At 34.3% G+C, this 27,077-nt stretch overlaps 3 protein-coding genes across 6 annotated transcripts; 2 read left to right on the top strand and 1 right to left on the bottom strand.

Moving 5' to 3' along the window:
- The first annotated feature begins 1,193 nt into the window (after positions 1-1,193).
- On the top strand, positions 1,194-14,123 carry nab (NGFI-A-binding protein homolog). Of its 4 annotated transcripts, none has more exons than XM_066402775.1 (10): positions 1,194-1,630; positions 10,318-10,488; positions 10,771-11,035; positions 11,090-11,362; positions 11,422-11,595; positions 11,653-11,830; positions 13,322-13,395; positions 13,458-13,539; positions 13,644-13,676; positions 13,938-14,123. In XM_066402775.1, exons 1-10 carry the CDS (start codon positions 1,348-1,350, stop codon positions 14,121-14,123), a joined length of 1,719 nt encoding a protein of 572 aa, XP_066258872.1. In that variant the 5' UTR covers positions 1,194-1,347. The 4 variants fall into 4 exon arrangements, with proteins under 4 accessions (XP_066258872.1, XP_066258871.1, XP_066258874.1 ...); XM_066402774.1 differs by having other exon boundaries at positions 13,638-13,676; XM_066402777.1 differs by lacking the exon at positions 1,194-1,630 and adding an exon at positions 4,977-5,237 and having other exon boundaries at positions 13,638-13,676.
- LOC136417205 (venom protease-like) lies at positions 13,754-18,793 on the bottom strand. Its single transcript, XM_066402778.1, has 8 exons — positions 18,584-18,793; positions 16,368-16,582; positions 16,202-16,310; positions 16,006-16,144; positions 15,787-15,950; positions 15,633-15,734; positions 15,411-15,569; positions 13,754-15,352 (listed from the first exon to the last, which is right to left on the bottom strand). Exons 1-8 carry the CDS (start codon positions 18,675-18,677, stop codon positions 15,183-15,185), a joined length of 1,152 nt encoding a protein of 383 aa, XP_066258875.1. The 5' UTR covers positions 18,678-18,793; the 3' UTR covers positions 13,754-15,182.
- A 1,216-nt stretch (positions 18,794-20,009) lies between these two features.
- On the top strand, positions 20,010-27,040 carry LOC136417186 (SAFB-like transcription modulator). Its single transcript, XM_066402752.1, has 16 exons — positions 20,010-20,245; positions 21,113-21,185; positions 21,721-21,821; positions 21,882-21,983; positions 22,039-22,090; positions 23,449-23,524; positions 24,721-24,997; positions 25,054-25,281; positions 25,338-25,397; positions 25,453-25,645; positions 25,695-25,914; positions 25,967-26,079; positions 26,141-26,234; positions 26,299-26,399; positions 26,455-26,572; positions 26,629-27,040. Exons 1-16 carry the CDS (start codon positions 20,123-20,125, stop codon positions 26,795-26,797), a joined length of 2,100 nt encoding a protein of 699 aa, XP_066258849.1. The 5' UTR covers positions 20,010-20,122; the 3' UTR covers positions 26,798-27,040.
- The last annotated feature ends 37 nt before the right edge of the window (positions 27,041-27,077 follow it).

The raw sequence follows: 27,077 nt of genomic DNA, 5'->3' as shown, positions 1-27,077 counted from the left end.
GTTGGTCAAGCGGTTCCTAATCACGCTTCAATGGTCACGAACGATGTCTAAGGGTTAGCAAAAGGTAGGCCTCCCATGCGCTGAACACATTGGTATGGGAAAGATCAAAGACATACTGGATACAGTCAATGGGATATAGATAAACCAAGGATATTTTGGTCTTAATATACCCAAGGATGCTAAGGAGGAGTCGGCAATATATTGAGGATCTAGTGAGAGTCTCACAGGTCACTGCTGGATAAACAAACATGTATCTCTTGGCAATGCAGGACAGGTAGGCTCATAGAACTTCAGAATACTGCGCAATTGGTGTGCAAGTCTTAGGCATAGGGTTTTTAGGGCCGTATTTCGCGTTAGACTTAGAGATGCGGTTATTTTTCAGAATTCCCTTTGATGTAAAATTGTTGAGAGTATCAGATTTCGTAAAAACATGGAAGTAAGCGGCGTTGATGAAAACGTTAGGTCGACGTTCGGTACCGTTGTGAGGCGCAGTTTGCGCGACCTATCAACTATTATAGCTAGGGGACGATATTTTAGACCAATTTATCGAAACCGAGGACCTCCCCAGGGGCAATTTCAAGTCTGTAAGTCAGAAACTGTGAGATTTGTTCCCCATTTACAGCATAAAAAAATTACTTGGACGTCCTGTAAAGTGAAAACAAATAACTTTTGTATGAGACAAGTTTAGATGAACCGCTCTAGACTTTTACCCTCTAATGCCCAATACTAATTCGCGCCACTGTTTCTGGTACACCCTATATAATTAAATTGCAGATATATGTAGGTATCGGGTATCCTGGTTGGCATATGATACGTGACGTAGCAAACCCCTTTAAACCTCATTTAATTCATAACATTAATTTTTTCATAAGTCGAGTGCCGATTTCCCAAACGTTACACAATCCGGTTTTCCGATGGCAGTTATTTTTTTAATAGCAGTTTGTGTTTGGAATAAGTAATTAAAAAAATCGTTACGCATTCTTTGGGGAGTAATGGCAATGGCATTGCGAAAGGAGTGGGGCAAATCACCCTCCTAAACTGAACTAACCCGAACTAAGCACATGCCAACAAAATTAAGTGCCTGTACCTACATACGTGTAGGATAAATAATCGCGAAGCTTTTTGAGCTTATGAGCTTCCGCGTATACTGTACACCCCTTTCTCTGACAAGGATCCTAGACGTAGTGGGGGAAGCAAGGCGAAGGTTTGCTTGGCGCACACATCGGACAGGCAAAATAAAACAAAATCGCTCGCTACTGCAGTGAACTGACACCAGTAGAAAACTTCCGTTGCATGCGAGAACTTTTCCTCATAAATTTTCTTATGAGGGTTTTCCACACGTAAGCGATGGATCAGCCCTCTAATACTACCCCGAGTTCTAATTGCACCCAAACGTCGAGTAGTAACTCCGGTGAAGATGACCGGCATTCGAACGCTGGATCAGAGACCGTGAACCCTCCTCTGGGTTCCGTCAGTTCGAATCTTCCGGGAAATTACAGTGCCAGTGTTGCTAGTTCTAGTTCCAGACAATCCCCTAAAGTGTTACCTTCGCAAGTTTTGTTACCCCTTAGGAACTCAATCTCTCCGTCAGTGCCTCGTAAAATTATGGGCAAAAATCACAATAACACCGGTAAGTCTAATCCTAGTTTTGCGTTATCTCAAATTTTCCCTCAAAACCGATTTATATAATGCAATTAAGTTATATAGTATTATAGTAGAGGCGCTGACCAAAGTTTTAGACAAACGAGTCGAGGATCTCATTCAAAATTTCATTATTGAGATTTCTGCGCACCATGTGGCCCGGCAATAGTAACGAACCAATTAATTAGAAAGCATTATTAATGCATCATCTAAGAAGACGGTTTTAATTGCCCACACGCCGCTTTATCACTCAGGCTTTAGAATTTACAGTTACACTAAGATTACGTTAAAAAATAATTAAGGAGGACGGGAAATCTTGATTTATTTACCTATATCGATATTTTAATTGGGCTTTACTGAAGCATCACCAGTCGGCTTCCCCATCTGACTATATGAAACCCTTGAAGAGGCCTTTTCATGGTCATCCACAAGAAATTAAAGAACCCGTTCATTTCTTCGCATTTTAATGATTATTTAAGAAGATAATGTATGAAATGTATCGAATCTTAATCCAGGCTAATAGCTAATCATAAAAACCAAAATATATTTTTTACTTATGTAACACTTAAGAATAATGTATTGTATGAGCTTTATATCTACATAACACAATACATACGTGATTGTGTAGGCACATAAATCATATTCATATTCATCATCATACCCATTTTTAATACCTCTCAGGATATCCTGTTCTTTAAATATAACTAAAGTTGACGAATATAAATGCTGGTTTGCTTTTGCGAGGGGCTTAATACTTTAAAAATACGCCATATAGTGCTGTAAATAGATATGTAAAATAATTAAACAAAAAACATTGTGCTTACGCAAACTACCATGTAAACAGGTAAACTCTAATTTGTGTTACTCTTGTGAAGAATTAGAAAAAAAACCATAGATACATATATTTGTAAAAATGTTTTAACGGTCTACAAAATTGAAATATTCGTTTACTTCGTAGGTGCATAAACTAATTCCTCAGACATAGCTAGTATGAATGACTAATTTTAAATAAAGTACAAAGTTTTACGATCCCGTAAGGAAAATTATCTTTTTTGTTAAATCCCAATTACGGTTCTCTTTATTTTTTCCAGTATAATAAATTAAACGTAAGTAAAAAACGATATGACAATGAAACGCTTCAAGGGCGCTTAAAAAATTCTAAAAACGACAAAAACTCTCGTAATTTATTTGTTACGCAACGGAGGAGAATATTTAATTTTAATATACTAAAAAATGTGCACGCAATAAGTGATTATTCCCATAAAAAAGTCAAGATATCTAGTGGCACCCACCTTTGCTGATGTGGACGTTTTTTAGTTTCCATATAAGCAGGTTGTTAATTTGGAATATCATTTATCTGTGTAGGAGTCGGCCAGGATATAGAAGTGTATCAGTATTAGCTATCATTTTTTCCCAAATTAACAAATTTTTTTTAATATGTAAATTTGTTCAGACTTTTTAAAACAACCAGAGACATCCGCACTTGATGGGTGTAACTATATCTATTGATTTTGCTAAATTAGCCTTATACGAAAGTTAATAGTTTCCGATACACATACTACCATAATTTAAATTATTTTGTCCAGATTTGCCTAGGGCCCTGACAATTTTTTAGATATGCGATTTTAATTTTGATTTCATTTCGAATATTCAGTTAGGTTTACTTTAAGTGACCGATGAAGTGGTTTTGTCCCATATTTTTGCCAATAATTTCAAAACGATGATAGCTATACAGTAAAATAAAGAATGTGAAAAAGTTTCTATATTGCGATCCCTCCCCTTCTCCATTTTTGCAACCTTCCCACACATGTCGTCATACCAGCGAAACTACGTTTTCCTGGCAAAAATTCCGTATCAACAAGCCACCAGGACCAAACGGAATACTGCATCTTCTATTAAAAAATCTCCCTCACATCTTCCTCATCCTTTACATCGTAAACAGGTTACAAAATTTTTCACAATCATGAAAAGGAGCATAGTACTCACGTGTAGTGATCTTTCTCGTAAAACTGAGCAAAAACCTAACGTAACCTGCCTCGTAAAATGATGTCTGAAGTAACTAAAAGGTCATTCTAGACGAATAGTTGGGGGTTTTCGGCCAAAGCACAACACAATACTACATATCGTACTAATCGTAGGGTTTGTAGTGTTGTGTACTCCTACTGGACATGAAGAAGGGAACTTAGATATCTTTGGTATAATGATCCTTGGAAACTAGCTTTCATCCAGAAGATTCCACTATACTATTATATACTATTGTCCCATTCATCTCCTTACATTTCTAGTAAGACTTCGACGTACCAAGTGAAAGTAGAGGGCGCTTTCCCTGTCTTTCCCCCGTGACTTAAATGCTCGTGTCCCGCGGGACACAGTTCTATCCCCACTTCTCCACTTATATTTGTGGTGCAATTTAGATCAGGTGTTGATTGTGAGTACCTAATTTACTTTTTTACTTATTCTTTTTTAATTGTTAATAATTAGTTTATTTATAGGTATATAATAATCTGGTTGTTGTCATAGACAGGTCTGGCAAACCACCAATTATTATTATTTTTTAGAGTATTTGTGAATAGTTAGTTTTTGTCAAATTAGTTTATTTAAGTAGTTGTCAAGATTTAATAAAAATAGTTCTTTACTACATTCGCGATCGTCAACATCTTTTAACCACAAGGATATATTTATTTAAAAAATGAACAGTTTCATTTTACTCCTAATGACGTTTTCGGATCATTTATCTCTTCTGTAGGTTTGTCGACAGATTTAAGGAACACACTGTAATATTAAATCTAACTGATAGTGTAGTAGTAATATATTTTGTTCTGTTTATGACTGGTGATACGACTTGTGCCTGTTGCATGAGGTAATACGGATGTAACAAATGCTGCATAATCGACGGGTGTGAAATTAGACATTTTTACCTTATGCGAACGAAGCAACATTTTATGTTCAAATTGGAATCAACTTCTTTTACAGCTTTTTGTTCCAAAGGAGCTCAATAAGACCATGTCTTTGACATGACATAAACACAATGGAGATACAATTTATACATGGCGTCAATCCCATATAAGATCTAAACTCGTTTGTCGTCCTAACGCTTTAATATTCATCTCATAAATTTATACTTATGTCGTTTAAAAGAATCCATTATTTTCACGTTTCCAACGACCCTGTATAGATCGATTGTGGACAACTTTTTGTGGCGAGTAGTTTTTTCGCCAAAGAATGCCGAGTTCAATTTCGGTAGCGCAGCACAGCAGCGGTAAAATCGATAATTTAGTTTTTTCTCTAGTCGGGTCTGCTCGAAAAATTTTTAGGATAAAAACTAGTCCGCGGCGAGTTTGTCGGGTCTCGGCAAAAAACGTCCGGTAAAAAGTTTCCAGACAGTTTTTCATATAGCGCCAGGTTCAGTCGATTTCATAGCGAGGCGTTCTCGAGTACACTCAGACGAACAAGTTATTGTTATTTCTCGCTGTAGTCCAGTCAAAACCAACCTTATCTCTTGCGCTTTTGTGTCTCCCACACCTTGAAACATTCAAGGACAAATGCTCAAAAATGGCCTCCCGTGTGGCAATCCCGTGCAAAAAATCATCTCCTGTGTGAGTGTGTTTGATGTCGTGTAGCTAAATATTTTAATCCGATTAACGCACGAGATGTGACGCACTCGCACTGACAATAGTGACAACGCACTCACACCGAGTGCATTGTTACTTTTCACGCTAGCAAAGAAATTTATTTATTGGAGAATCAGCTTTTGCGCTGAATTAGGTATATTACAGCAAACAGACCTAATAATAACTGTATACGTAGGGACGTATATGCATAACATCTATAGGCCCCTAAAATATTTCAGTTTTTTTCTTGTGTTCTAAACACATTATTGTCAATAGGTTGAAAAAGAACCGTTTCTACATTCAAATTTAAGCACTTTCAGCCTTGACCTTCGTAGATTTAACTGGACTAACATGTTTTTTTTTTCTAAATAAAACCCAGACGGTGGAGTGTATTGATTAGATGGATATTAAACTGAGAAAAAATATCCGAGTCTCTTTACCCCGTTTTAATTTTTTATTAAAGCCTATGTCTGTGACTTTGTTTATTTGATAGTAGAAATGTTTTTAAATATTTAAGATTATAGACTTTCTATCACCTTAAATATTCAAAAGGGGAAACTTTAGCTTTTGTAAAGAAGAAAATGAAATTATTCCCATAGTCTATAAAATATAAAAGCAGGAGGGAGAGGTTTAATCTAAAAATTCCTGTGTATGTAGCGTTTTTGTCAGTTCTACATGCCATAAAGCTAAACCAGGTCGTGCACATGTTATAAAACGAAGGTGTATATGCTATTTTGGCATCATTTCAGACAAAGTTATATTTCTCGTCAAAGAAATATCTGTTTCCATACAGTTCGAACGTTTTATTTTTCCCTGGCTGGTCGTCCTATTCCAAGATGAAATTTCTAACCCAAGTGCACTACCTACTTTCTTATCGATTGCGCCGTAACGAAATGAAAAATTGAAAATGTTGTTCTGTGTAAAGGAAAGTTATACCGGGTGAGTTTTAAAAAACGTCGCAGTAAGTGGTGAATCGCAAACCTAAGGCGTTAAGCAATTTACTATTTATCATCAAAATCTGACTAACAGATTAATTGATTCCAGACATGCCTCTGATATTTCTAAGCCCACTTGAATTTTTTTTTAATAATCTCTTTTTGTTATATATTTTGTAGGTTTATTTTCGTATTTTAGTTGAAGAAAAGCCCGTTTGTAAGCCGTGGCAAAGGCATCCAAATAAAATTGAAGTATTGTAGGTATATTAAAATAGATTGTGTATAGTATCTATTGGTCTCAAACGACTTTTTTATTATCGCCAAACTTTTTAGAAGTAAACCTCGATTATTTCTGGTTAAATTTTTTTAAGCCTAAAGTAGTTTTCCATTATTATTTTTAATAATTTCGGTGCAATAGCTTTTATAATATCATTTCATGGTACAAAGAAGAATAATGTGATTATTGTCTAAAGTAGTACCGAAGGATCAGGTAAAAACAGAGGCAAGATCAGGTTAATAATATCAAAAAAACTGTCTTGCCATGAGGCGGCTATACTCGGGTACAGTCGAGGAAAAAAGCCAATTTAATGGGTCGCTAATACGCATTTTTGTCGGTGAAAGTAGATATGGTGTTTATTTTCTTCAATTTCCTTCCATGTCCATGTTGAATTATTTAAGTGGTATACTCATGTGTAAATCACAAAAAGTGTACCCACCTTTTTATATAAATTCTACCTTGCTTAAGGAACTTTATTTAAAATTATATTCCTTAAAATATTATAACTTCACCTAAAAACCTAAAAACTTTTAAGTAGTATAGCTGTTCAGGTTTTTTTTTTAGTTGTTATTTCTATATCCCATAATTTGTACACGTATCTACTTCAATATTTTAAAACTCATTTCTAAGTGAAAATGCATGTCAGAGATCTAATTTTCAAGAGTGGGAATTTATTTTGGGGTTTGTGTAACAAATATTATAATCGCGAAATATTATCATTATATTTTTGATAGTGGTGACTGAAAAGTGTCCTCAGTAACTTACATATGCTAGTAAAGCATTATATATACATACATATATGTATAAGAAATGTATCATATTATATAATACAATTCTTATTTCAGAGCAATAATGGATGTCCTTAGGCGTCCCACGGATCCGCATTTTGAAACGCTTCTCTGGACTCTCCAATCCTAAAATCGCCACTACTCTGGTTTCTGATATTACGATTTTCCGATAACTATCGCACCGAATTCGGTATTTTTAAGGTTAAAACCCATTTGTACAGTCTTAAAACAGATTATTTTCTATTTTCCTTTACTGAAACTCCTCTAGATGAAGAAAAAAGGATCAACGACAATTTCTATATACAAAAATCGTTATTACGTTTCTAACACACACTTACAATACAAAAGTAACCATTGTCTAATCCACTCCGTAATATGCAAAAATGGTAGTTGTTGGCAGGCCCTTATCCTCCATCAGCACCCATAAATCCCGATCCCTAAGGCGGGTTTTAGCATTGTAGTATTTTAGCAAGACCCTAGGAAGTTTCTGATTTACCATCCTATTGGGTGAAGTGTTCGAGGGGTGGGTTCCACCACCCCACGGAGCCCACCACCTACCCTAACGATTTCTATTGTCAGTACGACCCTCGTCCTCAGGTAGTCGATCGAGCATGTCGGCTTTTTTGCACGGCCATAAAAAACCAACCCTTCCGAGCTAGGCACCGGGGTCACTTTGAATAATAACTATATGTAAATCTTTTAATATGGGAATATTGTTTTTTGTGCGGTCTTCAGGAAGTTTTTTTTTTAACTTTGTAGATACCTATATACTGTGAGAAAACTTTTTTTGGTCTTTTTTAATTACCAGAGATACTTCCTTGGTTTTTGCTGACACATTTAAATCGCCCCCTTTGGACCGAAGGAATCAAGAGGTCATTGTCTTTTATTTGGTCTTCCTGGTTTGTTTTAGTACTTTTTTACCGAGTGACTCGTTGAATATTGATTACCATGGGAAAGAGCAAGGATGTTTATTTTTTTTAGTTTTTACGGTGTAGGCACATTTGTCCAATTTAAACTCAATCGAAACTGAAGTAGTTACATCGCCCCCAAAACTGAGTTTTAAATACAGCTAATGTAACCAAGATAAAGATGTCTATCTAGCATATAGAAATGTCATAATTAGTAAAATGTTAACACGTGTAATTAATTGGGAGAAAATTACACAATTTAGAAAATAATAATTAATAAATAATTATATAAGATTCGGTAAATTACTTCTGGAGTTTTTTTTAAGTGCAGTTTTGCAATTTTGATTCCATTTTATCATTATTATTATAGGTAATAAATACTCAATCGTTTATCCATAGCATTTTTTCAGTTTTAACTTGTTAATATCAGTTTTGTTCTATAACACCGGATTTTTTTAATAACTGCCATTAACTTATTTTTTCCACGCGCCCCGAATTGTCTTTTACCGGTTTTGAAAAATTCTTTAATTTTTCAATTAAATTTAATTTGAAATATGTATGTAGCTTCGTTGGTTTAGTAAATACTCCACATGTAAAGTAGGTAACTGAAGCATTAGCCAATATTTAACTATATACTATTTTTTATGCATGCGACTCATTATATATAGTCGCTGTTTTTAGCACTTGCAGTAAAATCCAGATTTAGAGATCGTGATTTCGAATTTTCAGTTCCAAACCATTACGATCCTGATTTATTTGCGGTTTAGGTAGACCTATTTTCGTTTTTTTTTGGAATTATTCTGAAAATAATTTCTATTAATTCCTTGAATACTTCCTAGATTTTCGAAACAGATCTAAATAATGTCAAGTGAAATTCAAAAATGCATGTCCTCCCGGATGCATTGCAAATATTTAAAAGTTTGCACTTTATAAGCAACTTAAGGTAAGTTCGAAATAAGTGAAATTGGAAAAATTGAAATTCACGTTTTTCCGTATTTAAAAATTGAATTTGATTATTTAAATTCGGATTACGTGAAATTCAGAAAATAATAATTCGATAAAGTTCGAATTCAAAATTTAAAAAACTACGCTTCTTCACAATAAAAGTGTCATTATCTTATGGTTTTATACTTATTGTTTAATAAAATAAAAAGGGATGTTTAATCTAATATTCACCATCAAGACGTTTTTTTTTACAAAAATGATTTTTCAAACGCCGAACATAGATACTAAAAAAGAAAAGAATAAAAGTAATTAGTGAAGCAGAAGGGATGGTAAAACGACACAAAAGGCACCGCACCCTTTCACATTCCTCCACACTCGGTCCAATATAAACGCTATTACTCGATTCGTTTGGTCGCAACTAAGGTCCAGATTTCTACCTGTGCAGTTTTTATGATGGTAGGTCCCGTTCTTGCATAATTAAAATTGTGTGCTCGTTTTTTTCTTTTTACCGCCGAAAAAAGTGCTTAGAATATCTCGTTAGTCCGTGAGAAAAGGGTCAGAAACCTGCAAGAAAAAAAACAAAAGGCCCTTCGAAGATGTACCTGGTGTTTTTTCGTGGGCGCTTTTGTACCATTAACATATTCAAATGGTCTGTTGACATTTCGTGTTCGTGCATATTAAGCAGCCTGACATGCCTGATTTTTTTTTGAGTTCACACGCGAATCCTTCAGCTTCCTCATTGTTGAGGTCGGCTGGCTTATTAAGCTTTTTTATTTTCCCATTTTATCTCTACACTCTATGTAAAGCTGGGAATTTAGGTCCTATGGTTCCTTCTTTGGGCTTTAGAATGTCTGCAATCCTTTAGCCTTCGGGTTATAAGTGTCTTCATTTTAATAAAGGAAAGTATTTTTTATTGAAAACCTCGTCGAGGTACATATTCCAAGTTTTCCATTTCGATTCTAGGAATTAAGATATATGAAATAGGTACTCAAGGAGAAAAGCTTGCCCTAATGCCCTAAATCCAAAATCGAATTGCACAACCATGTTACCTCGCTCCTTTATATCGCATTTAAATCTCAGGAGCTCTGACACTTTTTAGGTCGATTTAGGTATAATAGAATCAATAGAGTTATGGATTTTCCTATTTCTAACAAATAAAGTTATATTCCATTACCTACTTCCTGTTATAATACTATTCTATAATTGTTTTAGTATTTCCTACCTCCTTTCCCAATAACTTAGCCGAACTGCAGCTATACAGGGTGATGCAAAATGCATCTCTATTGCTGTATTACGATACGTTATTGGAAATGGGTGGTGATGATGTTCAACAACTTTGTGACGCTGGTGAGGATGAATTCCTGGAAATCATGTCTTTAGTGGGTAAGTGAATATAATGAAAACCAACAGTTTTGCTTGTCCTAGACGACTCAATTAAGGAAATGGGCACTTGTCAATCAACGAGGGGAGTTTTTGCCGAGGAATGTTTACTGAACGAAACCTTAACTAAACGAAAAACCTATAAATTTGTAATAATAACTTAAATTCCCATGATTGCCAATAATTACAGTAATTGAGCGCTTAATTTATATCCTTATAAATTTGCATTAATTTTTTTCGAAAACTTTAGTTTTTGCTCTTGCCTAATTAAATTAATGCATATAGGCATGGCGTCAAAACCACTTCACGTAAGGAGGCTGCAGAAGTCTTTACAGGAATGGGTTACCAATCCGATAAAATTCAAAATTCCCTTGGTTCCTGGGGAGGATTTTGAAATTGAACTCTCTAGTCCTAGAGTGACGAGCAACCATGTATTTTACTCTGCCGCTGACAGTGGAGAAAATAGCCGAGCCATGTATTCTCCCTCTCCAGCCGATATATGTGCCTTACCTCCAGTAGTTAGTCCAAGTCTGAATGTCAATAACAAACGGTATAACGACCCTTTAATTTACCACAGCCCTATTCTAATTTCGAACACCTAAAGGCCTTATTCCCCGATGGACCCGGCTTGTCCTCCTTCAAGCAGCTCCAGCCCTGGAGGCAACTCTTCAGTCGTATCTCCGAACTTAATGGAAAGTCAAATAGCCAAATTAGCAGCTGCAGCTGAAAGACTGAGTAAACAGTTACCTAATTTAGAACCAAAACCACAAAATGCCAAGAAAAAAGTCTGTAAAGAGTTAGAACTTGTTATGTCCATGCCAGAGAATGACCCTAGGCGGATGGATGAAATTAGGAGATACGCTGCTATTTATGGGAGGTGCGATTTTCTAGACTATCAGAAGTCTCTATAATTTTTAGGTTTGGATTAATTTGTAGGTTTGACTGCAAAAGGAAGCCTGAGAAACCTCTTACACTTCATGAGGTGTCAGTTAATGAAGCAGCAGCACAAATTTGTCGTTTTGTTCCAGCTTTGCTGACTAGGAGAGATGAATTATTTCCCCTAGCCCGGCAAGTTGTGAAAGACTCTGGTTGTTATTATTCGAAAACGCAGTAAGTTATTCTCATTAGTCATGCTTTTTACGTGGAACTATTTTTTCTACTTAATAGATTATCGGCAGTATATATGAACAAACAAACAAATATGAGCATAGGTCATGAAAGGCTTGATCAGATCGACACCAATGTAAATAATAGGATACAGGGTAGATTTCAGGCGGAGGCAGACAGCCATCAGCATAAAAGGATAAAAGTTGAGCCGAGTTCGGACAATGATGAACAGCGACAGGTCAGCAATCATCAGCTGCCAAGGCACAGTAAACGCTATTTTCAGCATTCGCAGCCAGACGCTTACATTGATCTAGACAGCTAACTTTTAGACCCTTAATACTGCTTACATTATTAATGACAATATGTTTGCCATAGTGAGGTCAATGGAAATTTTTTGATAATCAAGATTTTAGGTTTATATGAATATTACACTCTGGCAAATGTTTGTTCATAATTCTTCAGCTTTCGCTTCCAGCATGTAAATTTCCTAAAATATTTGTCAAAATAATTCACTTTGTTTCAAAAATTCACATTTAAATTAACCACTAATTAGTTGCTGCATCTCTGCTTTATAGCTAAAAATTTACCTTACCTTGGTATTACAATATTGTGTGCAATATTGATGATATGGTAAGTATATGCACTTCATAAGGTAAGTCTGTGATATAAGATTTCTTTTTGTGACATCGGCCCTTTTATTTTATATTTTTTCTTCATCTGTGCAATTGTGTTCTTGCAAGTCAATTTGTACATTTTAAAGCGTTTTTGTGGTGTTACAAGCAACTACCTTGCTTAGGAAATTCGTATATAATATTTTAATGATTTATTTCTTCTAAAGTCCAATTGTGATATCTTTAAAAAGTTCTAGATTCGGTATATGAGCGATAAATTAGGAGTAAAATTTAAAAAGCGCGTCAAGTCAGAGCAATCTACTAATATTTAAAGTAAAATCGCAATGAAATTGAATCAGAATTTTATTTAAGTGTGACTAGCTAGAAATACCAAAAATAAATAAAAAACCTCACGACACCAGATCAGGTAGTTTAATAAAAATCCATAGAAATAAAACATTTTAATGTTAAAAGCAAAAATAATTTCGCAACGACGTTTACGGCATATTAAAAATCACAAAAATGGCAACTAAAAAAAAACGATTTTTTAACTTAAAGCGTTTCGAAGATATGTAGCAATAGTGGGTGCACCTAAAACTAAAAAAAAAACATACAAATAAAAAATGAAAATATTGACTTAAGAAAATCACAAGCTTTTACTTGCTTTTTGACCTAAACCTAAACTCAGATTTCCCTAATATCAAATATCATTTTCCAATTTCTTTATACAGTTTCCATTTTAAAGTAAAAATTACCTATGTACATTTCCAACAACCTACATATTGCACTTTCTTTGATCTAAAATTTCTTTTCTTGTTATGTAAAGGACACATAGTATAACGTAGAAACAGTATGTAAACCTTTATAGCTTTAATTTGCTTTCAGAATGGAGATTTTATAGTGCTTAAAGCATTACTTTCACCTAAAACTATGTACGTATTTTAGGATTGACAGGGTAAGCTACATTACACAAGGGTAAGTTAGTATAATTGGGTTATATGGCGCTTTTGCTTTGCATGCCTTACGTACATTAGGTTTCTAAACCATTAAAAAATCATATCAAAAATTGTTATTGAGCGAGTTGCCTCAGTTTTTTAATCTAAAAATCTTGCTTTTAGGACTACGACGAGGTCTTAGCAGTACGACATTCAATACAAACTTTATTCCAAAAAAATCATCACCAGACGTTAAGGTTGGTATCTATTTTGTAATTTGTTATTAATGAACCAAAAGGTTGATTAAAAAAAAATTTAGGGATGGACAGCGAACGTCTTTGGGGATTGAGCTAGAAGAATCAGATTCGCAGTTTACTTATAGCAATTCCAGCTCACCGCAGGTATAAATTTACAATCATTTAGCAGTAAAGTATAAATTATATTTAACAAGAAAATTTAATGATCTTTTCGATAGGATTTATAAGAAAATTTCTGTAAGTTTCAGGGGCAAGACCAAGAGTCAGCTTCTACGGGTAGCGTAAGTACAAATAATTTATTTGAATACTTACACGCAATGTCATTATTTTATTCTCATTAAGAAAATAAAAATTCAAATAAATGAGGTTAATTTTATTTCATGAGCAGGAACCTGTATACGATTCAAGTATCTACCTAAAAAAATTCAAAATTCTATTTCAGTAACAGAAAATGTCTCTTTAATTGCATTAAAGAACCCAAATTATTTTCTGGCATTTAGCATTTTTATCTCCTTTGAGTTATGATCTCGTTTCCTATACAGAAAAAAAATGATGATACTGCCGAAAACGATGATGAATCGAACAAGTTCTCCCCAAAGGTCCAGATAATAGCAGCTAGCGGGGATAACATCATAGCTGTAGCAAATCCAGCTTTAGCAATGTCTCCAGCCATCCTTCCTAGACCACATTCATCCATGAGGGAAAGAAGAGGAGAAGAAGAAGACTAAACGCTACATGAATTTATAGAGAATAATATCACTTATTTATTAAGGCTCATAGATAAATTATTTGCGTTACTGATTTAAAATGTTACTAAAATACCAAAAAACACTTATGAGCCTCAATAAAGAAAGAATCGATGTGTTGATTATGACATAGAAGACAAAATTTTAATACTTATTTATTAACAAAAGAAGTTCACTTTGTTGCTTGATTTAATTTTCCCATAATACGTTTGTCATTAGTTTTAACTCTAATTGTAGATTAGAAATAACGTCGATAGTTTGTGATAATTAAAGGCCCAAAATGTTACTAGAATTTTTGTATATAATTCATGGGTATACTTAACTACCTAGAAGAAAAATCTGTTGACTAATAAAGTTTTCCTGACATGACATAGGCACTTAAAATAATTCTTTTGCAAATGGAAGTTTCCATTCAATTTTATAAGCAAATTTAACCATCTACTTTAATTGAAACATTTTATATACCTCATTAATAAATTGCTACACATGCCTATGTAGACCCATGGCGCAAATCCAAACCTTTGTTATATTTAAATATAAGGATTACTTTTTACGTTATGCATTTCATTTTTCAGTGTTCATTTTAACACAAGTGATTTATTTTCTGCGGAAAATAGTTTAAGGTTGGACTTTTTAGCGTTTACGCAGAAATAGGTGCGAGGAATTGAAATAAAGTATAGAATTATAATATGGAAATTTGCAGGCAAGAAGAAATTAAACAAAAAAATGGAATTATGAAATGTAAGTCAAAATCAACATATGAAATAAATAGCTAAAGGAACTTACCTATTTTTGGACTGACTGTAAAATCACTTTCTGCAAGTGCGTAAGTGGTCTTCAACTAACTAAACCTGAATGATAAAATTTGATAAAATAAATACTCAATGACTTCATAACCCAAAATTCCCTCAGATGTAACTACTTCATTTTTCAGGAACCGCATCCACTGCTTTATTTTATATACGAAAATTAAAAATATTCTTAATATTAACACTGGCATCTTTAAAATGAAAGTCTTATGGCCCTTCTATGATGATAAACTCAGTCTGCAATATTTTTTCCAATCCAATCTAGAAAACTTGTCACTCTAGTGTACACCCCAGGGTATCCGGCTTCAGCACAACGAAACCCATAAGAAACAACTCCCACTTGATAAAAGTTGATCAGTCGTTGGTTGTTCCTGTTTTCAATAATTCCGTGCATAAATGGTCCTAAAATTTCGTAGCATATGAAGAACACTAGGTACGTATATAGTATTTCAATCTTTACCTCCAGAGTCTCCTTTGCAAGCGTCCTTCAGACCGTTAGGAAATCCTGCACACAAAATTGTTCCATCAATTGTGGTCTGATTGCCATATGCTCTGGCACATTGACTGTTGTCCATTATGGGAATTTGTACATATTGCAGTATTGAACTCGAAGGACCGTCTATTTATTTAGTCGGTGATTCTCACTTTATAGAGAAGTTTTACTTGAATTATTAATACTTACTGAAGTACAGATTCCCCCACCCAGCCACAAATGCAGATTTCGTCAATAAATTGATAGTTCTTATATTAGTTTGCCAAGGCAAGCATATCGGCCAAACACTATCTAACATTAAAAACATAACTGAAAGTGTATAAGTTGTGTTGCAGCAATATACCAAATCCTTCAGTGCTTCGACCAAGTGTTAATATGGCAATATCGTTAATGAATTTCTGGGCGCTATAGTTTTCATGAATTTTAGCTTTCACGAGGGGGATGTCCGTTGGGCGAGCCCCATCTGCGTCGTCATATAAATCCAGTTCTCCTACTCTTGCCAAATACCTGTTAAATCACTCCTGAAATTAACACATATTAACACAACTAATAAGAATCTCACAAATCTTTCCTGTTCGCAACACAATGGGCTGCAGTAAGAACGTGCTTATAAGTTATCAACGATCCACCACATAACCATCGTGGTTGACTGGGATTTTTAGTGTTTTGATATCCTAGGGCAACTATCCAAGGAAACTCTCCTAAAACGTTATTATCCAGTAGTTAAATTCATGTAAGTACCATCAGGAAATACTGACCTAAATGAGCAGGATTTCCACCAACAACCCTCGGGAATGAAGCGTTGCTCCGTCCGCATTGGGGTGATTTCAAAAATCTATATGAATCGAAGGAATTATCCACCACAGGCTGCAAATAATGTTAAATTCTAAGAGCTTTTTCGTAGTAGAGTCTACAAGGACTTACATCGACTAGTTGAAGTTCCCTGGTAGTTTCTTGAGGGCAGCACACATATGGCGTGCCTCCATTAACTCCACAAGAATGTCGTTTCAGATAATCTATTACTTCTGGAGTCAGACCTGATGGGTTGTTGACTATATCTAACAAAATTTTGCAGTTATAGACGCTCATGCATTTTCCAGGTTGGTCTTTAGGTGTTTTACATGACGCTCCGTCTTGAGCTGGAAACGTTGATGGTTATAATCAATTTTTTAACTGCATGGTAGATATTGGTGGAATATAGTGTCAGGGTTTCCTACGAAGATTTCAGAAACAGAGAGTGAAAGAAATGATAAAAAAACACTGTTTTTGTGGCTTTAAATTGCGCATCTGTATTGTGTTACATGTGAATACCATACGTTTTTTTCTCTATAATAATTCTTCTAACCTTCTAATCTTTTGTCTCCCGTTCAATTTTAACAAATTGCTTTTTGTGGACAATGACCATCATACCAGTCAAACACAAGTTTAAGGTCGAATGAAGCAAAAGCGATAGATACTCGTGTGATATTGAAGAATAATCTGGACGGTTGAATCAAGGTAAGGAAATTCCTAATGATAATTTAATCATATAAAAGATACATATATGAATGTATCTAACACACAATGGAGCAGGTATATATATGTACATATACAATATTGTATATGTAATTAGTACATATTGACTTCGAAAAATTGTGTTATACTACATGTAATAGTGGACGTTCATTGAAAGTTAGATACCTATGTTACAAGTATTTAACACGAATTTGTCCCAAATACATTGGTCTATCTTTTTTAATATAGGAATTGGTACTGTTAAGCATAAACAGAAAAATGTTGTAAGCATAATAACTCTGCATAATTATATTGTTTATGCAGGGTGAACCGTAAGTAGGGGTTTTCTTTTTAACGCAACATAAACTCATATAACTTAGCAAAATTTTTATGTAACATTTTTTCGAAATCTCAAAAGCAAACGAAACCTGCGTGCATGAAAGATTTAATAAATAATGAAATCTTTAATTACTATTCGCTCCGGGACTGGCTACAAAAGATGTTCAAAATTGTCGTCATTGGTTTCACTTATGCAAATTCTCGCTTGTCTTATCCATAACTCTGTACTTGCTTTTAGAAGAGATTTTTTTCCTCGAATTATTTCTGCAGCATTTTCTATCTGTTCACGCAACTCTGTCTCTGTGTTAATTTCAGTCCGAAAAACCAAACTTTTCATATAACCCCATAAATAAAAATCACATGAATTTAGGTCTGGTGATTTCACGGACCATATTATTGGTCCATTGCAGCCTCTTTATTTGTTTTGGTTACTTAAAATGTCCTATACTTCTTTTTAACTTTTTTCATGCGCGCATATTTTGGTTGTTCGAAAAATATTTTGCTTAATTTTTTGATGTTTATATTGTATTAAAAGGAAGGCCCTACCTAAGATTCATCTTGTATAATAGCTATAAATCATACATTAGGGTATTAAAAGTTCTTTTGGTTTTTACAGCTCCTAATTGTGTCAAGTAATATAGAGCATTATGATTACACATATATGATATGTGTATATACGACTGATAATTAAGTGTTATCTTAATAAACTTATTAATTAACCCACTGGAAGTAGCATTTAGAAAAAGAAGCGGATGTTGTTATTATTAATTTCTCTACATAATCTTGGTCTAAATATCTTCAGAAAATGACAAGATTTTTAGAAAAAAAAACAACATAATAAATACACAAACTGATGACTTTTGCCTAGATAAGTACTTATACTATTTTAAAGCAGAAAACTGCATGTAAAATCTGGAATTACCAGATTCCCATTTACACTGTTTTTCCTTGAATAGGATGGGACTTTATATAATAATAATAACAGCTAATCGTCCCATCAACAAGTTCATGAAAATACGTATTTAATGAAAGTCATGCAAATGCAACATGCCAATATAAAATAGATACCTAACTGCTAATAAATGCACTAGACAGTATACAAAAGTAAAAAAGTCACGGTGATCCTTAAGTTGCAAGAATATTTTTGAGTAATTATGACTTAGATTTTTGTAGGACAAAATTCTCAATTGGTCATAATCACCATCAGTTTCAATAATTTAATTAAATTTTATAAAGAAATCTCAAATATTTTTTTAGATAGCACCTACCTCTTAAATTTCTTTAATCACGCAATCAGGACAACTTACCTTGAACATATATTCCATTATAGAGGAAACTTACACAAAAGGTGAACAATAATGTGAATTTAGACATTGCACCCGGTAATGCTAAGAACACCATTTCGAATAAATTCTAATCGCCGGGGGCAACATGTATCTTTGCTTCTTGCTAACTAACATCTATTATTTTTGCAGTGATTACTTTAATAAACTACGTTATATCATGACGTAGTCCAGTCATGGTCAGTGAAGAAGGTCGGTAATTCGTTGAGTGTTCTCTCATGTTGACCGCATCCCATATATGTATGTATAGGTATAAGGAGATATGTGTGCTTCGTGAATTTTGTTGCTTTCAATAATTTTGTCTCAATATGAACGCTGGATGAATATGCATTCGGTTATGATAATTTAATTACAGATTTTGGTAATAATCGCTTTTAGCTTTTAATTAAAGCACGATATGGCGGATGTGGCGAAGAATGTGGTGTTTCCCCACGGCGGTATTTCTTGCGTATTTAATGATCTAAGTTTGGAAGCGATCCGCATGGAACAAATTTTGGAGAATTTGAAAAATGTTTATTTACATGAAATTTAAGAAATTTCGCTGACCTTAATGAGCGGCACCGGGAATCACATTCCCTTGTTGAGAAACGTTCTACATTGTATGAGTGGACAAGGAAAAATACCGCATCTTCTTACTGAAAATTTGTCGCAACCCAATTACCATCTGTCTGAATGCTGTTTGCTATACAGCAACAAAATACTCGAAATGAAGGTTTATTCGTGGTTTTAAGTCAAGCTCAAAAATATGATTTTCTTGACGATGGTGAAAGAAAAAAATGAATTGGTAATTTTTCAACTTAAAATCTCAAGGTACTCGTTTTCTTTACAAAGCTAAAAGAACTCATTATCGACAAAAATAAAAATAATATGTATTTCATAATATTTCAGCTCTAATTAGAATCTTTTATAGACTAATTCTTAACAATGGTGAAGAAGTTTTTTTTTTAGTATGTAGCTATTCAAAATTGAGTCCTCAGAGGCTCTTTACATTTAAGTTGTTGTTTGCTAGCTAAATTGTTCTTAAAAACGTTAAAAGTTAATCAACAATATTCAAAAATTGTTCACTAGAACGTAGGTTTAAAATTCAGTGCCTCTTATATTGTTTCGTCCTTAATTACTCATTTTTTAATTATCTCAGGTTATTAATTCAAGAACGTTAAGTTTTAACTTCACCAGTGAGCAACCTTAAACCATTTTCTTAAATTAAACCACTGACTAATGAATTGATTACTTGTTTTGACCTTGGATTATTTAGTGTGCTGCCATCTCTGAACGAATGTGGCAACCTGTACAGATTTTATTTTTCAGTTTGGACGCTCAACAGAAGATTACTACAAAAACAGTCAATGTCATATCAGACAAATACAAATTGTCACCTTTCCCCCTGGCCTAAACTAGTGTCATCGTGTGTCAAACGTTTGTAGATTTAGATTTTGCAATTTGTGAAAGTGGAATTTTTGGATTAGTCCACTGAATAAACAAGTTGTTAATTGATATTAAAAGATGTCTGATTCAGAAAGTAAGAAACTTGCAGATTTAAGAGTTGTCGACTTACGGGTAGAACTGGAGAAAAGAGGGTTGGATAGAAATGGCGTTAAACAAGTATTAGTGCAACGCTTGAGAGAGGTGAGACATGCTTGCATTATTCTAAAAATACGACGGATTAATTGTACTTTTATAATATCAAACTTAAGTCTACAAAAACGGAAAATGTCTGCTATGCGAAGATAGCTTGAAGTAGCACTAATGGAAATTAGATTCAGGATTCACTTTTTTACAGCGGACCAGATGACATCAATAACAAACAATATATTAATTATAGAATTATATTGCACTGGGTTACTGCCTAAAGGGATGAATATATACCAAATGACTACCAAGGAAACCTATTGCAATGTGTTGCGAAATAGCATACATCTATTTTAGGAGGTAATTCCTTCAGTCAAACCCCCCTCTAAATCTTATGTCACTGATGCCAGTATAAATTTAAGCCTTAGTAAAATAGAAACTCTCAAGAAGCTGTTTCAGTTAGGACAGTAACTGAGTGTATCAATAGGTTACTATGTCAGGTTCATATGATTATTCTTGTGTATAAGAGGCGGCTTGAACTTTCAGAGAAAGGTATTTGATTACATATAAGGTGAAATGGATTTCCTGGGTGGTTATTTGGTATATAGTGTCTCAAATTGGCCCTAGATATATGGGAATTTTTGTTACAACAACAGATACAGTCAATTGAATAGAAAAGTTTTTGAAAATTGTTTGAGGATCTTATGGCTGGTTAAAAAATTGCTTTAGGTTTTATCATTTTCAAGAAATATGGATAAAAGTAAGACATAAACAAAAAGAAATCCTGGATCTAACTTTAATTATCATAAATCAAACTCTAATCAGTTCTGTTAAATTAATTTATTGCATTTTGGTTTATTAATTGTATCAGTTAATTCTTTGAAAACTCAAAATTTCACACTGAATTTCTAATATATTTTTCAGGCCTTAGAAGAGGAAAGTCTAGATCCAGACACACACACCTTTGATCCAAAGAAAAAACAATCAATCAGTAATGGTAGGTTTATGCTCATCTATGATCCTATCACTCATCATTTATAATTTATGACTTATTGTCTACTCAAAATAGTATCTGTTTATATTCCCCATTTACAATTTGAATGATGAAGATGAAACCAATCACATTGACTCCATTATTTTTAAAGAAATTTGACTAATTCATCTGATAAAAATCTAACTATAATTTGTGCAATAATATTTGACTTATTTCTCCTGGTAGCCTTATTTTTATAATTTGAATCAATGTGATTATATATTGCTGGGAACATCATCAGTTAAATATCACCTCATGCCCAGAGCATCAAGTTCTTATGTCAAATTTTAAGTGAAAAGATAGCCAACTTCAAAGTTCCTTTTATAAGTTATAGATGTTAAATAACAGATTTGAAACTGTAACTGAGAAACTAATAAGATTACTTAACTTTTAATTTCACAAGCCTCTAAAGTTATTAACTATACATGACATAAACCCACCTTAAGTTTTGTAACAATTTTACTTTTAATATCATTATTAATATTAACTTTCCAAGCAGCAAGTGAAGAAACTGAAGATAAGAATACAAGTAACGTTGCTGAAGAAGAAAATGTGTCAGCAGATGATACAGAAGAAAATATTGTAGAAGCTGAGTCTGAGGTGATTAGGCTTGTTTTTTTTGTTCTCCATCAACTACATAATGGGCACTTGCATTTTCAGCAAAGTGAAGGGAAGGATGAAGCAAAAATTGAATCCCCTGAAGAGGATGAAGAATCTATTCATCTTACTTTAGATGATGATGAAACTTTACGGGATGTTGAAGTAAGTGTTATATTTTTTAATTCTCATCATGTAAGCTGCAACTGCTGATTTATAGACTGAGACTTCTGATAAACCAAAGGAGGAAGACATTCCTGAATCAACTAATGGTGAGTAATATTTTTTTGAGTTAATATATTTGAAAACCTCATTTCTACATTATTACTTTTATAAAATCTTTATGCCAGAATTTTTCATTTTCTGGGTTGTTTATAAATGAAAGTAACTGCATATTGGGGGTAATGTGCCACTAATACACTTATGATGAAGACAAGGAAATAATACAACCAAGAGATTTGATGCAGAAAAACTTGGAATATTGAAGATAAGAAGAGTAGGATTAGTGCTACAAGTAAACAGAAGAATGCAGTATCCAGAACGTTGCCAGATTTAGAAGTTTTGCATGAAATGTGCAATTCGTTTTTAGGGGTATTTTGTGGTGTCATTGTTAATTGTTATTTGTATTGAAACACATTGGGAGTTATACACAGTGCGATCTCTTGTGATGTACACATATTGAAAACCAACAATAATCTTCAAAACATATCACATCACTTTTGAGGGCTTGTACCCTATGTGGCCAATTCCTTCAAGTTTTCACATAAGGGTTTCTGTCAGTGGTGGGCATATGACCGGGCAGGTCAATGAGGTGTCAGGGACCCATGGCCTATTAGCAGTCAAAAAAAAATTTACCCCAAAAATGAATCCGGTTTTGTTGGACAAAATGTGAAGCGAAGGAAGCCAATAATTCTGACATTAAGTTTATTGGCATGTGAGGCATATGAAGACGTTAAATATAAGCCCACAAAACTCGTTAAAAATGGGATATAGATCCCTCATTTGGAGTCAAAAGACAATGCAGAGTAAAGAAACATTTTTATGAACTTATGTTAAACTATCAGTCAAAAATTAGAAAAGAAGAGAAACATTTTCATAATTTTTTCATAATTAACCCTAAAGGAGATTTTAAAACAGAAAAAAGTTATGGCTGGAAGCCGATTTGATTTAATCGGAGTATAAGTATCAAACGTTTCTGTTTTTTTGAGCCTACATGTACAAACAATAATTCAGGAAATTGAAAATTATAAAGCAATACCCAGTGAGCCATAAAAACAGTACGAATTAAGTCTATTCCAAAAGAAAGGTAAACTGATCTCGGACCGGCATCGATTGCGCCTTATTGCACATATTTCTGATTCTTCGAACGATCCAAGATTGGTTTTCTCCTTTATTGGAACGAGGCTATTCTAAATATTCGAATTTTAATTAATATTTTCACCTTTTAAACAAAGTTTGCACAGGGGTCCATTTGCTTCTAAACCCGTCACTGGTTTCTGCAACAATTTTACTAATGAGCCTAATTTACCTTGAGTTACAGTGCACATAGAAATAAATGTAGGGACAACTTGGCTTGTTTACTTAATTGAGTCGAGTCACTGCTAAATCACGTCGATTTTAATTTCTATAGATGAAAAGAAGACAGGAGGCCAGGATAACAACCAGCAGTCAGGAACAGAAAAACGGCAGAATGGAAACGAAACTAGGTTGGTGTTCCTATAGTTTACATACGTACAAAACTTCATAATGCTGCCTACATATTGTTTGATTAATTACAAGGAGAGTTTAAATATGGACTGGAATGTTCTTGGATCAGATATATAGTAAAACGATGTTCAGAGAAGGCAAGAACCGCATTTTTTGAGCAGATTTCAATAAGTAGCAGAGCAGGAACAACAGCAGGATAAGGATTTTCAATAGAACCTTTACACTTCAGTGAAAGAGTGACAACCACTTCTAATTTTTGAATGGCGACTGTGGATTATATAAATCAGGCGTGTACAGCCCGATGACATCGGAATATTTTTTACATAGTATGTCCTAATATTATAGGGAATTATATTTTAACTGCAGTAATATGTTAAGAGATCTTAAGGAGTTACCCCATGAAGCAGGAGATGATGGATTCGGTGAATACTGTTATGCGGTTAAGAACTCCAGATTATATTTTTACTCTCATTGTAATACTCAAACCAAAAGTACAAAGAAACTACGGACTATTAATTGAAGATAATAAAATACACAAAGAAAAGTCCGGAGATGTTCCTGAAGGATTTAATTTTTTTTTGCTGGAGGACTTGAAATATGGTACAAACCTGTTCCTGCTAATAGGAAGACATTATTGGACTTGTGGATATCTGATAACCAAAAATACGAATATAAAAGGCAGCATTATGTAGGAATTAATCATGGAGAAAAATAACAATAGTTTAGGATACATAATTATTGGTAAGAGGAGATCCAGAGATATTAATAGGACTATATTTTAATGGATATTTTGTTCCTTTCCGTTTGATTTGAAAAAAGAATATTATTAATTATTTAAAATTCGTTCGAGATTCGCAGCTAGTTAATGATACTATTGAACAGAAGAAAAAATTGCCACTACAGTTGACTGTGAAAAATTATCTCCACGTTTTTTATCAACCATTTTCCGAGCCTGCTGTCAATACCGTTTATTTCTTCCACTGATTATAATTGAAAAGTTTTGATCCGTTTGAATCAGAAGGTTTCGCCCAGCATTCAGTGGATTTTGTTTATGATATAAACCTTTAAATTCGAATTAACTTACTTAAGAAAACAAATTTAAAAAACTAACTGGCAATTCTCAAAAATGACGCAAAGCTGTCTAAACATTACTGAATCATTCGAGAATTGTCAACTTTATAAGAACACTTACTAGGGAATCGGGAGAAAAACCCCAGAAAAAGGTGGACACCAAATCCAACCCAACTGTGGTGTGGGTGTCTAATGTGGCTCAGAAAACTCGCGCCAGCGAGCTGAAAGCTGCTTTATCTACTTGTGGGAGAGTAACTGGAGCCAAAGTAGTAGTAAATGCCCGCTACCCAGGATCTAATTGCTTCGGTTATGTTACAATGGCCAGTGTTGAGGATGTTGCTAACGTTATTGCCAAGCTCAATAATACGGAACTTAATGGGCAAATGATTAAAATCGAAAAGGTAGCTGTTCCTTATTTTTGAACCACTCTGAAGTGCAACTAGTTAATTTGTTCTAGTTTAACGATGTCCGAGCAGACCAACTAAGAAATATGGATAAGTCAAAATCCAAGACAGGAGAAACAACTGCTGAGAAAAAGGATGAAAAGAAGGCTAGCGAAAAACAAGAAGGGAAAACTGAAAGTGAAAAAGATGGAACAATTTCTGAAAGCAAAGGCCATAATCGATCTAGAGAAAAAGAATCTTCTGGTAGTTCAAGGGGTACCAGCAAGCCCAGAGACAACTCTGTAAGAGTCATCTGTAATGTATTTAAAGAGCTATGATTTATTGTATTACATTCCAGAAGGATGAAAGGTCAGCAGACGGAGGTAGACGAGGAATCCTGACTTTCGCTCACATTAAAGTAAATTATCTTCATTTATAATATTCAAATTTGACACTTAATATGTATTTGCCAGGACGAACGTGACCGTCAGAAAGTACGAGAAAGGGAACGAAGTCTACGTGAAAAAACCAGGCGGCAACAAGAAGAAATTGCCAGGCAAAGAGAGATAGGTAGACGTCAGCACCAAGAAGCCAAGCGGTTGGAGAGGGAAAAGGAAATGTTAAGGATTGAAAAAGAAAGACTTGCCAAGGAAAAGGCAGAATTACGTAAGTTTTAATAAGGTTTCAAGATAATTACTAAGTGTTGAACAAACAGTGAGACTGGAAAGAGAACGTCAGCGTTTTGAACGTGAGAAAATAGCTCGTGAGAAAATGGAATTAGAAAAAACCTTGATCCGCTTGGAAGAAGATAGAAGACCAAAACGTCTTGCCCCTTATCGCAATGACGAGCGCTATGATGACAGGAAAAGGCAGAATTTAGGCGATAGATTCGCGCCACGTGAAGCTCCTCCACCACCCAGATTCGACCCTCCAAGGTGAGCATCCAACGTTGAGGTTACGATAGCATTTCAGTTAATTATTTTGCAGTAAAACCCTTGAATTGATTCCTCCGAAACCATTCGGCCCTCCGAAAGATAGCTATGGTAAACCCAGATCCCATGATGGGCCGTATCGGGATAAAAGAGGGCGCGATTTCGATGGCGAGTTATTGAAATTGGTAGAAGTATTTTTTATGTAATAAAAATGATTTTCTCCGATTAGGCCCTCCAAGGTCGGGTCCCGGAAAATACGATAACAGATCTTATGACAGTCGCGACCAAAGAAGTAGAGAACCACCACGTCGAGGCAAGGAAAGGTAAGCAATTTTAAAAGCAAAAATAACTGTACTTTTATTTCTTTTTATAAAATTGTATTTTTAGCTATGGGGGTGACAGAGAGCGGAGCCCTCATGGGTATAAAGGTCCAAGCAGAGATAAAAGCGGTATGGGGCCAAGGGATAACCAATATAGTGGTCCAAATGGTATGTGTGCTATTTAGTTATATTGTCATCGACCACATATGTATACTTATTATAGTACAACGATATGATAATAGCGGCAACTGGTCAGGTCCTTCAAAGTCATTCCAAGGGCCCGGTAAAAGTCAGTGGGAAAGAAGTGATTGGAAACCTAATCCTCCTCAATCCAACGAAAGGTATATTTTATGTGAGCTTTTCAATGTAATTTATACTAATTTGTTTTAAAATGGAGGTGGATGAAGGCAAACACAACTAATAATCCTCAGCAATCTCGCCAATTTTCCAACAACTCGGGGATGAACATGAATCCAGTGTGCCCACCACCTCCTGGAATTAACAGTTATGGCAATAACAGATTTGATTACGGGAAGCCTATGGGTTCTACTATGAGGAAATATTGATTTTGTGGATTACGGGTTGGGTCTGTAATTGAATTATTTATGTTCAGTGACGTAAGTAACGTTTTGCCTAGTTTTATACTTTATGACTTACAATTTTATTGTTTTATATTGAAAAGAGTAATAATTAATTATTATCCTCCCCAATTAGAAATGAAAAGAAATTAATAGAAGAACTCTTTATATCTAAGTATACTTAGTGGCTGAATTTGTAAAAGAATAATGAATATATTAATTCAAAAATTAGTGATTTTCATAATTTCCGCGTTTTCCTAAAGGACGT

Source organism: Euwallacea similis, chromosome 27, assembly GCF_039881205.1.
Source record: "Euwallacea similis isolate ESF13 chromosome 27, ESF131.1, whole genome shotgun sequence".
NCBI classification, from domain to species: domain Eukaryota; kingdom Metazoa; phylum Arthropoda; class Insecta; order Coleoptera; family Curculionidae; genus Euwallacea; species Euwallacea similis.
Note: the sequence above shows the minus strand (reverse complement) of the source record. Positions and strands in the feature narration are given on the sequence as shown.